The sequence below is a fragment of the Aspergillus aculeatus genome (genome assembly GCF_001890905.1).
Source record: "Aspergillus aculeatus ATCC 16872 unplaced genomic scaffold ASPACscaffold_23, whole genome shotgun sequence".
NCBI classification, from domain to species: Eukaryota; Fungi; Ascomycota; class Eurotiomycetes; order Eurotiales; family Aspergillaceae; genus Aspergillus; species Aspergillus aculeatus.
This window is the reverse complement of record NW_017962998.1, coordinates 411,425-428,950: the sequence shown is the minus strand read 5'-3', so window position 1 is coordinate 428,950 and position 17,526 is coordinate 411,425. Positions and strand designations below refer to the sequence as shown.

General features: G+C 52.7%; 5 protein-coding genes across 5 annotated transcripts; 4 read left to right on the top strand and 1 right to left on the bottom strand.

Annotated features, from left to right (window-relative positions):
• Positions 1–2,265: 2,265 nt before the first annotated feature.
• Positions 2,266–3,204, top strand: ASPACDRAFT_64890 (SDR family NAD(P)-dependent oxidoreductase; the record flags this gene model as incomplete). The annotated part of the gene is made up of 2 exons (XM_020204051.1): positions 2,266–2,977; positions 3,038–3,204. The coding sequence occupies 2 exons, from the start codon at positions 2,266–2,268 to the stop codon at positions 3,202–3,204; spliced, it is 879 nt and encodes a 292-aa protein (XP_020051316.1).
• Positions 3,205–3,977: 773 nt separating this feature from the next.
• ASPACDRAFT_37149 (sugar porter family MFS transporter) lies at positions 3,978–5,687 on the top strand (the record flags this gene model as incomplete). Its single annotated transcript, XM_020200275.1, has 2 exons — positions 3,978–4,466; positions 4,563–5,687. 2 exons carry the CDS (start codon positions 3,978–3,980, stop codon positions 5,685–5,687), a joined length of 1,614 nt encoding a protein of 537 aa, XP_020051315.1.
• A 982-nt stretch (positions 5,688–6,669) lies between these two features.
• ASPACDRAFT_48421 (uncharacterized protein) lies at positions 6,670–6,997 on the top strand (the record flags this gene model as incomplete). Its single annotated transcript, XM_020202129.1, has 2 exons — positions 6,670–6,704; positions 6,787–6,997. 2 exons carry the CDS (start codon positions 6,670–6,672, stop codon positions 6,995–6,997), a joined length of 246 nt encoding a protein of 81 aa, XP_020051314.1.
• A 568-nt stretch (positions 6,998–7,565) lies between these two features.
• ASPACDRAFT_48420 (uncharacterized protein) lies at positions 7,566–10,843 on the top strand (the record flags this gene model as incomplete). The annotated part of the gene is made up of 2 exons (XM_020202128.1): positions 7,566–7,978; positions 10,441–10,843. The coding sequence occupies 2 exons, from the start codon at positions 7,566–7,568 to the stop codon at positions 10,841–10,843; spliced, it is 816 nt and encodes a 271-aa protein (XP_020051313.1).
• A 2,124-nt stretch (positions 10,844–12,967) lies between these two features.
• Positions 12,968–17,423, bottom strand: ASPACDRAFT_127871 (ABC transporter ATP-binding protein; the record flags this gene model as incomplete). Its single annotated transcript, XM_020197080.1, has 10 exons — positions 12,968–13,052; positions 13,093–14,561; positions 14,611–14,783; positions 14,834–15,398; positions 15,448–16,045; positions 16,116–16,717; positions 16,779–16,833; positions 16,896–17,011; positions 17,101–17,178; positions 17,241–17,423. The coding sequence occupies 10 exons, from the start codon at positions 17,421–17,423 to the stop codon at positions 12,968–12,970; spliced, it is 3,924 nt and encodes a 1,307-aa protein (XP_020051312.1).
• Between the last annotated feature and the right edge of the window lie 103 nt (positions 17,424–17,526).

The window sequence follows — 17,526 nt, the reverse complement described above, 5'->3', positions numbered from 1 at the left end:
CATTATCACTGTACCGGGTGTCGGTTTACAGCCTGAAATTGGCGCAATTGAATTATCTCACGTGACAGGGCACGAGATACTCAGAGTGATTCATTATATTGATATTTTGGGGTTTCATTGGAGATGTTAAGGAGTAGGCCCAGCCGGATATCCTTGCTCTCCAAGTCTCTCCAAGTGTCTCGGGGTCTCCAAGAAGATAGAATCATACCTCGCCATTTCCAGCTCTAGCCTTCAACCAATTTCTTTTCTGGCGTTATCAAACCGGCTGATTGCACAAGCTGGCGAAAGGAATCGCACCGGCGATTCTAACGTCGCATGATAGCTCTATTGATATCTTTTCTTTAGATCATAAACAGATCAGAATCTTGCTACCCATTTTAGGTGGTTTCAGTTCACCATATACCACGCCCGAAGCCTTAGGTGTGAAGTGGTCTGTGGGATACGTATGCTTGACAACAACGGCGACAAAGGCAATGGAACCCTTTCACCCTGGTAGGCAAACCAGTGCCACCTAGCTTACAAGTCTCAACCACACGTTCTGACTGATCGAAACATCGAACTATATGGCATGACCTCATTCCCTACCCTACCGTCAAAAAGAATTCTATACAAGTATGACTTGTACAGACCATGCTTCACCTGCGATAGATACTTACATGGGAACATATAAACAGGTAGCTACTGCAGGTGTAGCGTGTAAGCAAATGCATCCCGTACGGCACTAGAGAAGAGTGATTTGTTGGTGTTGTTAGAGTAACGGAAACGTCCATGATGATACAGCTTTCAATGGGTCCAGTTTTATCACGAGAAATAGAAATACCCGATGCGAAACCTCGTAATGGAAGCGGTGGGTGTCGGCGAGGATTAGATATGAGAATGGCTGTCGAGTTCTATGAACTGATCGGGCTGCCTCTAATTATGCTCTCTCCTTTTCTTCATAAAACATTCAATAATACTGCTTGGCGATTCGGCAACTCATAAGGAATCTCCAGTCGAAGTTTAGAAAGCATATATAGGCATAGGCTTAAATCACATATTTATATCAAGGACATGCCCACAATCAAATCAGGCTAGGTGTATAAGATTGCTACTAGTCAATGCAAACCACAAGGGCAGCAAGCTTGGTCCTTCTCAGTCTAAGCATCTTTTCACAATCCAAAAAGAGTACCCACCGGGGCAAGCAGCAGCCCCGGCGATCGAAGCAAGCACCATTCTGCCCTCTTGGGCGGTCGGACAAGGAACAGTTTCTCCGCCGAGTTTTCGCCGACTGTTTAACCACTATTCTGCCGTTCTGGGGCGGTCAGCGGGATACCAGTTTCTTCGCCGACATTCCGCCGGCTGTTTTAACCATTATTCTGCCGTTCTGGGGCGGTCAGAGAGATACCAGCCCCTACCCACCGAGTTTTTGGCCGTGGTTCTCCAGCTTTGTCCGTAGACCGCACGCGCTACCATCCATTCTATGCCTGATAAGATCAAGCCCGCGTGTCTACAGGCCTCTCTTCTACAGAGTAAACTGTATATAAGTGACTCAGCACAGCACTTATGCGTTTCGCAATGGTGCCTCCCTGTAGAGCTTATACGGAGCCTGTGTCATACCAACGTCGATCCTGGTGGCTAATGCTGTCTTCGAGTACTCAGCTCGATCGAGCAATGACGGAGGATTTTCGAGGGGTCTTTCGAGACGCAACTACGCCAAACTCACTAGTATGTTTTGAATGAAGAGAATCTCGTGGAATATTCTTGTTGAGCACTTTGTCGAAGACACTGAGTGATCATACTTCCTTCGTGTAGTTATTCGTAAATGATGCATCGACGCATCTGGCTGGACGTACTTGACGAGTAGTGTTGCACCTATCCCGCGCGGTCGGACTATGAACCCCGCCCCGAAAGCCGACGGTAAGTTCAAACCCCCTTGAACCTTGGAGGATTTGCAATCTCTCTGTAGGGTGCAGCACGGCCAAGATCCCGTCGGGAAGCTCAACACATAGCCTGGAGATTAGAAATGGAACACCACCACCAACCACTTCTCATGACACTACCACACCAAAGAGCGTGAACAGCATCCTCTGCCCTGAAGATGCTGACAAAAGACAGTATTCCTAAGAATGATTATGCTTGGCGTCATGGGGGCTCACACCCCAACGGGAAGGTATATAAGGACCAAATAGGTCAAGATGCCTTCCAGTGATCACCAGCATCGAGCACAGCACCTTCACCGCAAACCAAGTCTTAACATCTAACACCACCACCAAAGCTTGTCCAATCATGTCTGCTTCCAACGACTACCCCAAACCCATCTCATTCACCAAGGAGTGGCACACCAAGCCCAACGCCTTCATCTCGCCCTCGCGCCCCGAGCTCTCGGCGGCAGGCAAGAACGTGGTGATCACGGGCGGGGGCAGCGGCATCGGCAACGCCATCGCCGTGGCCTTTGCCCAGGCCAGCGCCAAGTCCGTCTCCATCCTCGGCCGTCGTCTGGAGACCCTGAAATCTGGGGCGGAGAAAATCACCACCGCGGCCACTGAAGCGCACACCTCGACTCAGGTCCTTTATGAAACAGCCGATCTCCGTCAGCGCAGTGCCGTCGACGAGGCCCTTGCTTCCATTGTTTCCCAGGTCGGGAAGATTGACATCTTTGTCTCCAACGCGGGAACCCTACCTACGCCGGGGTTTATCCGGGAGTATGACGTGGAGGACTATCTGGGGGGTGTGGTGGAGAATATCCGGAGCGCGCTGAATGCCGCACAGGGGTTTTTGGCCGTCGCGGGGCCTGATCCTGTGCTGTTGAATACTTCGTCATGTCTGGCGAATATTGCCCCGATGCCTGGTCTCAGCGGTTACGCAGTGTCGAAGGCCGCAGTGTTGAAGATGATGGAGCACGTCGCCGTAGAGAACCCTCATGTGCGCGTGGTGAGTGCCCAACCTGGCTGGGTGGCGACGGAAGGCAATGGCTATCAGGCCGAAGCGCCAGATCAAGGTATGTTCGGACGTTGTCTCATCTCCGCAAATCGGCTCATGCTAACGGAGGTCTCAATAGCTGAATTGCCGGGCCATTTCTATGTCTGGTTGGCTTCTGCAGAGGCGGAGTTCCTCAAGGGGAAGTTCGTGTGGGCAAACTGGGATGCGGAGGAGCTGGTGAAACGAGCCGAGGAGATTCGGGGATCCAAGCTCCTGAATTGGATTGTCGAGGGTGTGCCCATGTAGATGGGATAGAATCGGATCAGTTCATCTTGTCGGTGTTTGATACCGAGGAGGATTAACTTTCCCGCCCATGATCAATCTGTCATTTGACTTGCTCTGCTGCTCGATTTGCCTGTTCGTCGATTTGTTGCAATTTGTCATTATTTTGAGTGTGTCCTGTATTTCTTTGGACATTGTCGATTTCTGCGACCCGTAATCTTGACAATGACACAGACACCGCCTACTCTGACCGCCGTGGTGAGCGAGTGGGTGCATAGCAAACGGGCAACTCTCTGTGGGTAATTCGGGAATTAGGTCTAATTAGTGGTCATCAGTAAAGTTTCATCTGGCAGCCTCAGCCAGCCTCGTCGACGTCATGTAGGGAAATCTCTCAACGCACACCTGCTGGCGGGAAAAAGTGCCCGAGCCGGAGGGGAGACTCCCTGCCGGTGGTACAACAGCTGGAAGCGGCAAAGATGCCCGCTCTCGAGGTGGAAAGTAGCATTTTCTCCCGAGAGGCAAAGTCTTGCCCCGCCAATCACAAGAATCCCGATCGCATTCCTCAGACGCAAATGCGGGGAAAGAGTCTCGATTGTGGGGAGGAGTCGGCAGGAATCCGGGGTACAGTCCGGGGTAGTGAATGACATTCGGTGCTGAATTCAATTGCCGACTCACTGGGGATCTACACGGTATAAATATGCGTATCCCAAGCTGGAGGTGACTCACTTATTCTCCACCCTGCATTAGCAAACACACTATCACACTATTGAAATTTCCATCGAACCGAATTGCCACTCATGGTAGACATTGTTAAAGGCAATCTATCCTCCCAATCGGGCAAGGACGATGCCACCGCTGAACATGCCGAGTCCGTTGAGATCAGCGACTCGGAGTCGGTCGCCTATGGCCCCGGTGGCATCAAGGGCCTCTTCCGCTCGTGGTATGTCTTTGGCTCAGCTCTGTTGGCCTCCCTCGGCGGTTTCTCCATGGGCTACGACATGGGGGTCATCTCCATCATCAACGTGATGGATCAGTTCCACCAGGTCTTTCCCCGATCCGAAACGTCGTTTGGAAAAGGTCTCATGACAGGCATGTTGCTGCTGGGGGCCTTCGTCGGCTGTCTCTTCATGTCCTATCTCGCCGATCGCATCTCCCGCAAATGGGCGTTGACCGTGGTGGTGGTCATCTTCGATATCGGAGCCATCCTGCAGACAGCTGCTGTCAATTATGATATGCTGGTTGCGGGTCGGTTCATTGGTGGCATTGGCGTGGGAACTTTGGCCATGGTACGTCTGCATGCATCTGTGTCACGGATACTTAACAAGGTTGTTAAGGAGGTTCTGGGTTTCTGCGACGTGGCTGACCTAGTTTGATGTCTCGAGGGTGCCCCACTGTACATCTCCGAGGTCTCCCCTCCCGAACTGCGAGGCATTCTTCTCGTACTCGAGTCCGTCTCCATCACCCTTGGCGTTGTGATCGCCTACTGGATCACCTATGCCACTCGCCACATCGACGGTGAAGCCTCCTTCCGCGTCCCGTTCGGGCTGCAGATGGTCACCGCCACCCTCCTAGGCGCTGGCATTCATCTGTTCCCATACTCGCCGCGCTGGCTCGCCCTCGTCGACCGACAAGAGGAATGTCTCGCCAGCCTCGCAAAACTCCGACGCCTTCCGACCACCGATATCCGAGTGCAAGCCGAGTTCACCGCGATTGTCTCCGAAGTCAAATATCAGCGGCTCGTCCAAGAACGCAGACACCCCGGTGCATCGGGCCTCAAACTGGAGCTGGTCTCCTGGCTCGACCTCTTCCGTAGCGGCATTTGGAAACGCGTCGCTGTGGGCTGTGGCGTCGCATTCTTCCAGCAGTTCTCGGGAATCAACGCTTTTATTTACTACGCGCCAACACTGTTCGAATCGCTCGGTCAATCGAACGAGAGATCGCTTGTTTTATCGGGTGTTTTCAATGTGTTGCAGGTTGTCGCGGCCATCATCTGCACCTTTATTATTGAGTCGGTTGGACGTCGACCACTCGCCATCTATGGTGCCTTCGGGATGACGATATCGTACGCAATCATTGCGGTGTTGAGCGGGCTCTTCTCGAGCGACTGGCCCGGCCATCCGGCTGCGGGATGGGCCTGCGTGGCCATGGCGTTCGTCTTCATTCTGGTGTATGGAGTCTCATATTCCCCTCTCGGGTGGGCGCTCCCCGCGGAAGTCTTTCCCAACGCGTGTCGCTCCAAGGGAGTGGCGCTGGCGACGTGCACCATCTGGCTATCCGACTTTGTAGTGGGTATCGTCACCCCGTCGATGCTGGCGGATATCGGGTACCGGACGTACATTTTTTTCGCGGTGATGTGTACGCTGGCGGGTGTGTGGGCGTTCTTCCTAGTTCCAGAAACAAGCGGCAAGACGCTGGAGGAGATTGACTCCCTGTTTGGGGATGCAGGGGGGCAGGGGGAGAGGCACATCGTTCGTGAAGCGCTGGCTGAGGCTGGAAATAGGGTGTAGGTATCTGTTTCGTGAAGAGAGTAGCTACGCAGCGCGATGATTTAGTGTGCTGGGACTCGGTCGGCACAGCAGTCCAACTTGGAACCTGAGGTTAAACTTATCCTTGCCAATCGAGAATCTTTCCAAAGTGTAAATGCGACACGACCAGGATCAACGTATCCCATCAGGAGGGTCCAAGGCATCACAGAGGTGAGAAAAAGAAAGAGTATGAAGCTCGTCGAGGCTGCTGACATGGCTTTTGGGTACGCCAATGCTGATGTTGTGATATTGGGTTGCGGTGAGCTTCCCTCCTTCCGAATATGACAAAATCGTGGCGTTTTCAATCTCGCTTTTTTGTTCTAGGCCCCGCGAACCAGCGCTGTAAAACTGTATTGTACATATGGCCGGTGTTTTCTAGGTGAGGGAAATACCTCATTCTTGCGGATTACCAACTCGTCAAAATCCTCGTCAAGGCATCTGCCATTTCACTGAGCAACAGCCACAAGATAGGCGATCCATTGAAAATTCCCTGCATCTTGCTCTCAAGAACGTTTCAATCTCTGGTCCCAGATGAATCTCATTATATTGAAGGACTTGCGGCACGTCTCATCCTCCTTGGGTATGCATCCGTCATCTCTGCCTCCCACGATCCGACCTGTGGAAGTTTCGCAAAGCTCGATAGTGAATGCAGAACAACCACAGGGCGGGCATCACATATGGTACTTGAATATGAAAATGACTTTTTACTCTCACTCCTCGAGTTTTTTCCTCTCCCTCTCAACCTTCTTGCTTTCTCGACCTCTCTCCTCTTCATCTTCACATCGCGACGCAGGGCACGAAACTTCCAGTCTCATATCCTGGTCTTTCCAGAGACTCTCGTCAGCTCTATCTCTTTCCAGCTCAATTTTCTACGTCCCACTCCCCCTCAAGATCGTTGTTAAACCATCAACCGAATCCGTCCACTATCTCTGCCTAGCGACCAGGATCTCGAGTCGGTCCAACAATGTCCCTCATCCAAGACCGAATTATGGAGGAGCTGTAAGTCATTGCATCCCTGTCCAGCTTCACCTTTCCTTGAGAAGTGCCGACAAATACTAACACTACTCCTCACCACTCCCAGACGCAAATGGCGCAAGAAGCCTCTCTTCGGATTCTACGCGCGACCCAGCCGAAACCGCCAGGGTGTCCGCGACATGAAGAATTGGGAGTGCGGAATTCCAGGCAAGGCGGGCACCATGTGGGAGGGGGGTCTTTTCAAGATGCTGATGATATTTCCTGATGGTCGGTTGACTTTGCTGCAATTTACGCAAAACAATCCAGACCAGTCGTAAGATGCAGAATATGAGCTGCTTGTTCAGAACTGGCTTACTTTCTTCCTCTTTTCTTCGCTCTGAGGGAGCTCATGATTTGGGAACCAGACGTTGGCGATGCAAGGTGAAATACTAGGTAGCAGATTTCTCCTTCCCAAATGAACTTCACGCCACGTAATTTCCAAAAAATTAAAGAATGGGTACCTAGAAGCCTCCTTAACTTTAATAATAACGCGCCAAGGCGGAGTACTTCCCCGTACTGTCGTCTTACTATCGTCACAATCCTAGTTCCGTGCCCTGACGCGCATCTGAATATCCAAGCACATCCACTATTCTTCTCCTTTTCTCAACGCAAAATTATCTGCATCTTCATCCAACGCACTTGGTCCCATCTTAGCGACTAATACGGATTAGATTCGGTCAATCATCTTTCTCTAACCGGCGCTTCACCCCTACCCAAATTCCTCCATCCCACTCCAACCCCTCGGATCCGCGACGAAAGTCCTCCGCTAGCCGTCTACTCAGCCCACGAACGGTTTATTCATGAGCACCCTACTGTATCATCGTATACACAGATCTTGTCCCAAACATGACACGTCTTCTGAGCAACTGTTTCGTCCAAGCGATATCAGAAATTATCCTCATTCCACGAGAGAATAAGCTGGAACTACAGGACAAATGGGATCGGGTGCAAACGCTTCGCCAGATATACCATCATCTGGTCTTCGGTCCGACGTACGACTGGCAGATGATTTCCGATTTCATTCGATCCGAAAAGCGCCTGGTGTTTCTGGCTCAGAAAGAGGAGTTCTTTCGAGAATGTAAGAAACGCTACGAATCAATGCTCAAACGCGACTTGGTTCCCGATCGAGATTCTGTCCAAGGCAAGCTGAAGAACGCCCAAAAGTCATCGTCAAAAGCGCACCAGGAGCTTTGGTACGAACGGCAACAACGTTTCAAGATCCTCTCAGCGATTCCCGATGGACCTCTGCGACGTGCTCTGTTGGTTCGTCTGCAACAGCGAGACTTTTACCTTTCATCAAACTGGCAGCGAGCTCAATGTGTAGCCATGGGAGGATGTTGCGGTCGCAACTGCGGATGCTGTTCCAAGCCAAGAAACTCCGAGGATGACAAAAAGTATTACGGACATTGTTTCTCATACTGTGTGTGCTGTACCGACCAAAGAGGGTTCATGATCCATCCTAGCAATTTGGAGGACGATCCCATGCATACAATCTTCAACTTCAGCCAGGGTCTGAAACTCAGTAAATACGAATGGTGTTTGTTGGACTCGTACATCTGGGGTCTCCAATAGTACTACCTGATATGAGACAACTCCTTTCCGCTTTCCGCCGCTTGGCTCAACCGGTCGCTGACACCACCTTGCTTCACCCCATTGCTGGGCATACTGTATTTTTGGGAAGGGGAAATGATGTCATAGGGCACCTGTACTGTGCTTTCCGTTGAGCATTTCCTCTGTCATATCCTAGCGCATGCAGTTACTGCGTCATCGATGCATTACGATGCAACCCTGTCTTCTGGCTTCTGGCCCCAGCAAAGGCTGCTCTATGCTTGCTAGCATATCAATTACTTTGAGCGGTATTATTTCTGTTCGAGTTGCTGTACGCCTCTTGATCGTCTCTATATCTATGAAGTATGCCTGTTAACAAACTTGCTACGAACAAGAGATTGCGTGTTACTTCGAGAGTGCATCTCAGTTGAAAGCTCTTTCCCATTGTTCAACGTAGATATATATGTCAGTTGCCTCCCCTCGCTCACTCAGGTCCCTTGTCTGTCGTCGCCCCAGCACTAGGACTCCCCAAGATCCAGACACAGTGTCAAAGCTTTCTTTCTACTTCGGCCTAAGGTGCCAGATCGCTCATGACGGTGCACTGGTCAATTATCTATCTGTCGAATTCTGTTAGCGCTTCATCACAATCGGGGCTTAGGCGGGCTCCAGGGGTTGTTGATCTCTTGATGATCACCTGTCAGGCTAACAGACGCTTCCAGACCGGCCAGTATGCCTTCCCCCTGAAGACCTTTGGACTCAATGCTCGATTAAAAGCTTCACCCGGACGATCGAATGCTCATTTTGTTTCAGACAGCATCCGCCTTGTCCTGCCTTCGTGTCTCTCTCAAGTTTCGTGCCCGCTTCGGTTCGTCTTCTGAATTTCGAGCCTTGGCTTCACCACTTGGCTCTTCGCTGCCGCTACGGATATCGACCTCCACCACCAGATCAACAAGCCGGCATCACACTCTTCTTCGATAAAAGCTTGGTTGGTTGATTTGCTGCATACATGGAGACGACATGATCAGATCCATTACTCCAATCAATGATCTCAGGCTCTTCCATGATCGTACTCGCAGTGTTTTTCATCCGGCATTAGTTACCTCTCCCGCCTCCCCCGCACGGCTCCCGCTACCATCTGCTTACCGCAGCCATCTGCAGCACAGCACAATAAGACTTCCCCACCAACTGTCGACACTCCTTGAACCCCTCTTCGCTCTGTCGGTCTCACACCTAATTCCTTGATGCCCATATTTTTCGAAGAGGATTGAGACGCTTTGCACTCGGCAGTGAGACTCTCGGTCGACCTTGCACTCATCGACTCCTCTTTGTCTCCTTGTTGTCTTGTTCAATCACTACTCCGGAAGGGTACGTACCGCGTACAAGCGTACAACGTTTACCCGGCAACCCAGCCCCGGCAACCCAGCCCCGGCAACCCAGCCCTAAGTCAGGTGCTGCAGAGGGAAACTCCGCGTCCACGAGATGAGTCCTCGACGCGTCAAGCATGCTTTACATCAGTGCTTATTGCGCCTTCTCAGTAGAAGTGATAACGGCCTTTGTTTATCCTGCAACTACCTTGATAAGAAGTAATCGATGTCAGTCTGCTCCTTCTGTATAGCCATGAAGGGCAAATGTCTTCCAATTGTAGTGAATGCGCCTTGTAGTTCATCTGTTGTAAATTGCATCATCCAAAGAACCCTTTTTCCCTCGCGAGTAGCCAACCAGCAAGTCCCCCCAACTGTCACCCATCAATCGCCATCTTTTTTTTAAAAAAGAAAAAAAGAAAAAGGGAAAAAAAAAACCCTTGAAAATGCCGGCAATTGCCAAAGATGCCTCTCAAGAGGCCTCCTGGACCCTCTCCGCCATCACCAGTAAGAACTGGTGGTTCATTTTACTCATAATGCTGGCCGGAAGCTTGTGCTTCCTTGGGGTTTATACCGGGGTCCTTTGGGCCCGACGTCGGTACGAGCCAACCATTACATCAGACTCATGTGTGAGTAATGTGAGAGTTATGTGAGATTAATTCGAGTCCGTCTAGTTTCGCTTCTTTTGGCCGATACAAGCCAACCAACGTTGGCGATGCTTGAGCTTTATGGAGACATGGGGCTCGTGATTGTGGAAATCCTCTTTTACCAACATCAAGGGACAAATGAAACTAATATATTTTCTACAATAGCCCCGCCCGCGCCTTCGCTCCCCTCCCATCTCATACCAGCAGCGCTGGCAGCGCTGGCAGCAGCACCACCAGCGCCAGCAGCAGCGCCACCTTCATCGCGGTCTTCATCACCAGCATCAGGCCCTCCTCCTTCTCCTCCTCATCCTCCTGTTACTCCTCATGCTGCTCCCGCTCCTCCCGCTCCGCCAAAAGCTCCGGTCGCTCCTCTCCCTCCTCTCCCTCCACCAGTTACCCAGGAGCAGCGACTCGAGCTGCAGCAATGGCTGCTGCGGCAATATGCCCAGCAGCAACCCACGCAGCAGCCATCCAAGCCCCCGCAAAAGGCTCAAAGCTCCCTGCGTGGAATTTTGAGCAAAATCGTCCCCAAGTGGGGGAATCCGCCGGCCCAGCAGGGGTCAACTGAGCTGAGGGTGCGGGGGGGTTGATTTTAGTACACAAGGGGGAGAGGGGATGATTGTTTATCGTTCGTTTGTTTGTGTGTTTGTTTGTTTTTCTTGTTTTTTCTTTTCTTTTCTTTTGCACTTCGTCTGTCCTAGTGACGCAGTATAAATTAGCATTGTATAAATTAGATAAATATATACTAAACTTCGAGGTATTCTGAGCACTTGGCTGAAAGTATTGGTGTAGTGAACAAGGCACAAAGGATTCATGTTGAAGCCCTGAGGTACAAGTAAGCCAGAGATGGAGGAACTTGGTGCAGATGACGTGTCAAGTGAAGTGCGATTAAGAATGCCCAGTTCTGTATGTACAGTGCAAGATAGCTAACCTGGTTGACGGAAAAGAGTCGAAGCAGGAGCAAACACATGACACACAACCGACAACAAACACGCGTACCCAAACACAGGCACACAAGACATTACCCTGCCGCATTAGCGGCGTAGAGCCTGAGCCTGGAGTTCCCAAGACTCAGGCAGAGATGGTGGCTTTTGGCGGCCCAGAATCCGGCCCCCTTTGGCCTTTGCTGCCATTGAAGCCCGACTCCCCCACACCCGCAACCTCCCGCCACGAAGAATGGGGCGAATCCCCGTATGGTTGCGCCGGTGAGCCACTCGCCGCCACGGCGCCAACGTTGCTAACCGCGGAAAGCAAAGTCCTGACAGCAAAGCTGCCCTCGCTGGGCGAGTCGGCGTGCCCCCTATAGCACTAATCATATTAGCATCACTCCAATTATCAGACGTGCAGCATGGACAAGGAGTCTTACCGCGGTGAAGAACAACAAGGTAGGCCGCGTTGACCTCCGTAAATGGATTGAGATGTAGCCCTGTAAAAACAAGCGATATCTACATACACAAGCGTCCAAATCAGTTTCACTTCAGCCATACATCGAGGCGGGCTCGTACTTGAAGTCCGTTCTGCGGACACAATGATACAGCCCCGCAAAACAGAGAGCTATGATGATGGTAAAGTCTCCCAGAAAATCACGTTATCATTACTGGTTGAACCAGCATTTTCGGCGGCCACGGTGACACTGTCCTCGAGGGACATGACGGTGATTCTTTTTGGAAGAAAACTTAAATAGAGATAAGTTCGATGCGTTTGAGACGAGGAAGAGGTGACTTGTCTCCTTGTGCGAACCGCGAGGGCGTGGGAAATGCTTCGTAAGTGGACGAGAACAAATAGAGTACGGAGAAAGCAACGGCAAAGAGGCAGCTCGAGACCAGAGCCTGCCGATCTCATGGACAGAATATGCAAATAGAGAGGGCAAGCGCAGTCCTCCTTGCGCTTTGATAGGTTTAAGGAAAGATGTTCTCATGGAACAGCACCTTCCGAACCTTTTCTCGGCTTCTATTTTGTGGACTTATGTAGTCCAGACAGGTGACCAACAGAGCCTGCTGGCAGACATGTCAAACAATAAGTCTGCTGGGCTGGACATGACTGGAAAGAAAATGGACCAATCTGATGAGAAAGGAAGATGACGAAATTAAAGTCGGGGCGATAAGAAGGGAGACGAACAGGAATTCTTAGGCCAGAAGTCAAGACTTGTGATACTACTATTCTCTGTCTCCATTCAATATAAAAACCAGGGAGGCAGTGAATTCTAATGGCGTAGATTCTACGTTAGGCAACATCATACAACTGTCTGCAGGTGGAGTTCCTTGACAGCTTCCACATTAACCTGAACACGCCCCTCCATTTACGTAGCTTATTCCGATGCCGTAGTGAATTGGCAATGCGGAAAGCACCGCTATCTTTTGATTAGGGTTCACTATATCAGATGTTCAAATCTGTGAATGACTCGAAGACTGTATAGAGTTTGTCCCCAGGTACCCAATGGCTCATGCATAGTAGTCAGCATAACATTCTCGTGTGGGTATAATGCATTACTTATTATACAGGGTATATGTGTATATCAATATCTTAACCAAGCACTCGTGCGCCAAATCTTCCTTCCCGATTTCTCCGTTATGTTGGTGGCACCGATGACGCAGCCATTCCTTCCCTTTGCATGGTAGTTTCCTTCCTGATCAACATCATCCAGAAATCAAGCTGTCATTCCAAGGAGCCACTTTGAGCAACCAAAGAATCGTCAAACCATCAGCGATCCAATGCATTTTCCTGACACTATCACACAGTTAGCATTTCCCATCCCACACATCCAGAAAGAAAGAGAGCTTACCATTTGGTAATAGACCCCCCCGCCTCCCCACCAACTCCGCATGCGTCCCTTGCTCCACCAGCCTCGACCCACCCAGCCCTCCCTCCCCAAACACAAAGATGACATCCGCCTTCTGAATCGTCGCCAACCGATGCGCCACCGCAACGATGGTCATACACCTCTTCGCCGCCAACCGTTCCAGCGCAGCCTGTACCACCTTCTCAGACTGCGAGTCCAGACTCGACGTCGCCTCGTCCAGAAGCAGCAGCTTCGGTTTGCGGAGTAACGCTCTTGCAATACACAGCCGCTGGCGTTGGCCGCCGCTCAGGGCGGCTTGAGCTTTGATACCTAGCTCGGTGGCGTACCCCTGCGGGAGGGAGGTGATGAAGTCGTGGATTTCAGCATCGCGGCAGGCTTGTTCGATCTCTGTATCGGACACGTCGGAAAGATTGGGCAAGCCGAGAGTAATGTTCTCGCGGAGGGTGCCCTCGAACAGTCGGGGCTCTTGGGCCACCAGCGAGATAGTCTTGCGGTAGGTGGCCGGGTCGATGGTGGTGATATCTTGGTCGTTGAGGAGGACAGTGCCTTTTGCGGGGCTGTAAAATCGTTCGAGTAAGGAGATGACGGTGGTTTTGCCGCAGCCGGAGGGGCCGACGAAGGCGACGAACTGGCCTGGGCTGATATCCAGGTTCAGGCCGGTGAAGAGGGGGCGGTCGTGCGAAGCATAGCGGAACGTGACGTCGCGGAAGCTGATGCTTGCTGCTGTTGCAGACTGGTGTGCACTATTGGTGGTGGTGGTGGTGATTTGCTGTTGGGTCTCGTTGCGGTTTGGCCGGAAGTCCAGCATGCGGTTCGCGGAGGCAATGGCCTGGGCGATGTTCGACCCAAAACTAAAGAACTGGCCGGCTTGCTGTCCGCCCTGGATGATGGCCATGTAGATCACGAAGAAGGAGGTGGGCTCGTATTCGCGCGAGGCAAGGAGCTGCCCTCCGTACCAGAAGGTGAGCGCCATGGCGCATAGCTCGACACTATCGGAGAAGGCGAAGATTAAGGTTGCGTACCACGCTTTGCGGAAGGCCTTCTTCTGCTGCGCGAGTAACATAGTTGAGTAGCGGTTCAGGATGGCGTCTTCCATAGTCAGTGCTGACACCGTCCGGAAGGCGTCGATGGCTTCTGCTGCGAACTGCGAGCTGCCGGAATACACGGCTGCGTTCATCGCGTCAAACTGCACCTCGTACCGAATGCGCATGAAGGCCGCCAGGAAGGTGCAGGGCAGTGCCGCGAGCACGGCCACCAGACTGAGTTTCCAGCCGAAAGTGAAGGCGATGATGATACATCCGATCATACCAAAGATCGACATGCAGGGAAGCGCTCCGTTGATGCCAAGGAGTTCCTGCACTTGCTTGGGGTCGGTAGCCAGACGAGAGACCAGCGAGCCCGAGGCATTGTCGGTGCGATCGTGAAAGGGGATGGGCTTCTCGATGATGTTCTGGAAGTATTCAGTTCGACAGTACGAGGAGATTTCCTTTCCATGTTAGCTTTGTTCGTCGATTCAAGGTGAAGGGGCAACTTACCACTGAGAACCGATTGGCGGAATATCCTATCAGGGCATAACAGACCCCATTCCCCAGAGCCAGAACCAAGAACATCAGAGCCCAGAAATTGGCGGCATGCACCAGCTTGTCCCCGGAGTACTGGAAGACCTGGATAATTCGCGCAAACAGCCAACTCTGAATGGGGTAGGCAGCTAGATCATGTCAGTAGCTGCCACACAATCACACTCCTCGCAATGCTTACCTCCAGCACCCGCCGCGCCGATCAAGGCGGGAAGATAGAAGCGCCATTGCCCCCTGTTCTCGTACAGAAGCACTCCAATACTGCCAAAGAAGCCTCGATTCTTGGATTTCTCCAAGTCATCTCCTGTTCCGACCTTGTTCAAGCTCATCTTGGCTGACTTGGCGTCGTCGTCGGTGTCTTCCATCTCACCCTGAATGTCACCCCCTTCTGCGTCTAACAGCTCGAGAGTCTGGGCATTCACCAGCCCACTGTACACTCCATCCTCAATCGCCAGAAGTTCCTCGTGCGTCCCCTGCTCGACATCAACCCCACCCTTCATCACGATGATGTGGTCCGCTTTGCGGATCGTCGTCAACCGATGGGCGATCACGATGGTTGTACGGTTTTGCGCGAGACGATCGAGCGCGGCCTGAACAATCTTCTCGCCCCGCACGTCGATGGCACTGGTCGCTTCGTCCAGGATGAGGATAGTCGGTTGCTTGACGATACTCCGCGCGATGGCCAGCCGTTGCCGCTGCCCGCCGCTCAGTTTCGTTCCGTTCTCGCCGACCATGGTCGCAAAACCCTATCTCGGTGGTTAGACAACATTCGATTCGGATGTTGCAGAGACATACCTCCGGCAACCGATCGATAAACTCATCCGCAAACGCCTCCCTGCAAGCCTGCTGTACGAGACCCTTCTTGACCTCGTCCGACTCATGCTCCCACTGTGTGCCGATCAGCCCGTACGCGATGTTGTTGAAGATGGTATCGTTGAACAAGATCGGCTCCTGCTGCACCAGCCCGATCTGCGTGCGCCACCACTTCAGATCCAGATCCTGGACATTGTGCTCCCCGACCAGGATAGCCCCTTGATCGGGATGCTCCGCATTGGCGTTCAGCTCATACCAGCGCTCCAGCAGCCCCACGATCGTGCTCTTACCGGAGCCCGAGGGACCAACCAAGGCCGTCGTCTTGTGTTTCTGGAACCGGGCGTTCAAGCCCTTGAGCACCTTCGAGTCGGGTCGCGACGGGTAGGTGAAATGCACATTCTGGAAGACAAGGTCGACCTCCGCGGAGACTTCCGGCCCCCGGAGCCCGCTCGCATTCGGCTTGTCGCTGTCGATCATCTCAAAGAAGGCGCCCGCAGCGCTGGCGGCCTTGGCGATGGTCACGAGCGGGGAGGCAATGCGGCCCAGCACGCTGACGGCCACCATCACCGAGAAGAACACCCTGTCGAGCATTAGCCTAGCCTAGCCCCTATACCTCAGTTCCCCCAACCTCAGAAAAGGGTGAGCCTCACGTGATAACCGTGTTGATATTCTGGATATGCCCCTCCCGGTAGAGCTTGAGCCCGAACCAAAACGCCAACGAGTAGCTCGCGTACATGGCGAAGAAGACCAGCCCGAGCTGCACAGCCATCACCACGGACAGCTTGCGGCCGCGCAACCGGGCGATCTCGATCCAGTCCGCGTACCGCTGCGCCAACGTCCCCTCGGCGCCCAGGGACACGACCGTCCGGATGGAGCCGATGACCTCGGCGGCGATGGAGGAGTGCTTCTCGTCGGCCTTGTCGATATGGCGCTGGATCTTGGTCATCATCGGCACGGCGATAAAGCAAACGGCGAAGATGAAGACCAGGGCGGCGCTCGTGACGAGCGTCAGGGCCCACGAGTAGCGGAAGGCGATGACGTAGGCGGCGACGAGCAGGGCGAGCGACTGGAACAGGATGGCCAGCTTGTCGGAGATGCTCTGCTGGATGGAGTTGGAGAGCGTGGTGATGGTGTTGGTGACGGTGCCGACGGAGACCAGGTCCAGCTTGCTGATCGGCTGCGCGAAGAGCGCGTGCATGTACCGCAGGCGGAGGGTGCCGGAGACGCGGAGGCCGATCACGCGAAAGCAGTACTAGACGCGGTTATTCATTGTGCTGTGGATGATTGGGATGGGTTGGGCACGGTGGACGCACCATCGAGAAGTATGTCAGGGCGAATTTGGCGATGAAGAGGTAGACGATGTACAGGCTGGGTCGCGAGTTAGGGTTCGGCTCGGTCGCGGTCTCTTCAATGGCTCGCATCGCACTCACCTCAGTTTGCTGATGGCGGACTTGAACTCGGCTTCGGTGGTGGAAGAGTCATCGGTGAAGTATCCGTTGAATTCGCCGACCATGTTTCCAAAGACGATGTTCATGAGCGGTAGGGGCTGGAGACGAGGAGAGATTAGCCGTGTACTGTGTGTGTGTGTGTGTGTGTGTGTGTGTGTGTGTGTTGGGGTGGATGCGGAACACATACAACACCCGACCCGATGGAGGAGAGGAGGGCAACGGCGAGAATGGCACGATCCGATGCACTTGCATGGGAGAGTAACCTCTGCGGGGGGGTTAGCGAATTCTGCATCAAGTTCTGCCGGGTAAGCAGGATAATCTCCGTACAAAATAACTGCCTAACGAGGCCGTCTGCTCTGATGTGGCATCCTTGGTGTCGGACTTGGACTTCTTGCTGGTGGTGGTGGATGATGCAGTCGAGGTGTCGGTCACAGAGACGATCTTCTCCGCACAGATCGTATTCTCATGCTCGCCCTGGTGTGGAGAAGGGCTTTCAGTTGCTGAACCCATGGCGGTTGACCTCGCAGGAGATCATGAAGGTGAGTAAGATGGGAGAGGGAATACGCAGATGCAAGGCTGCGGGCGGGAGCAGGGCATCACTTATATGGCCATA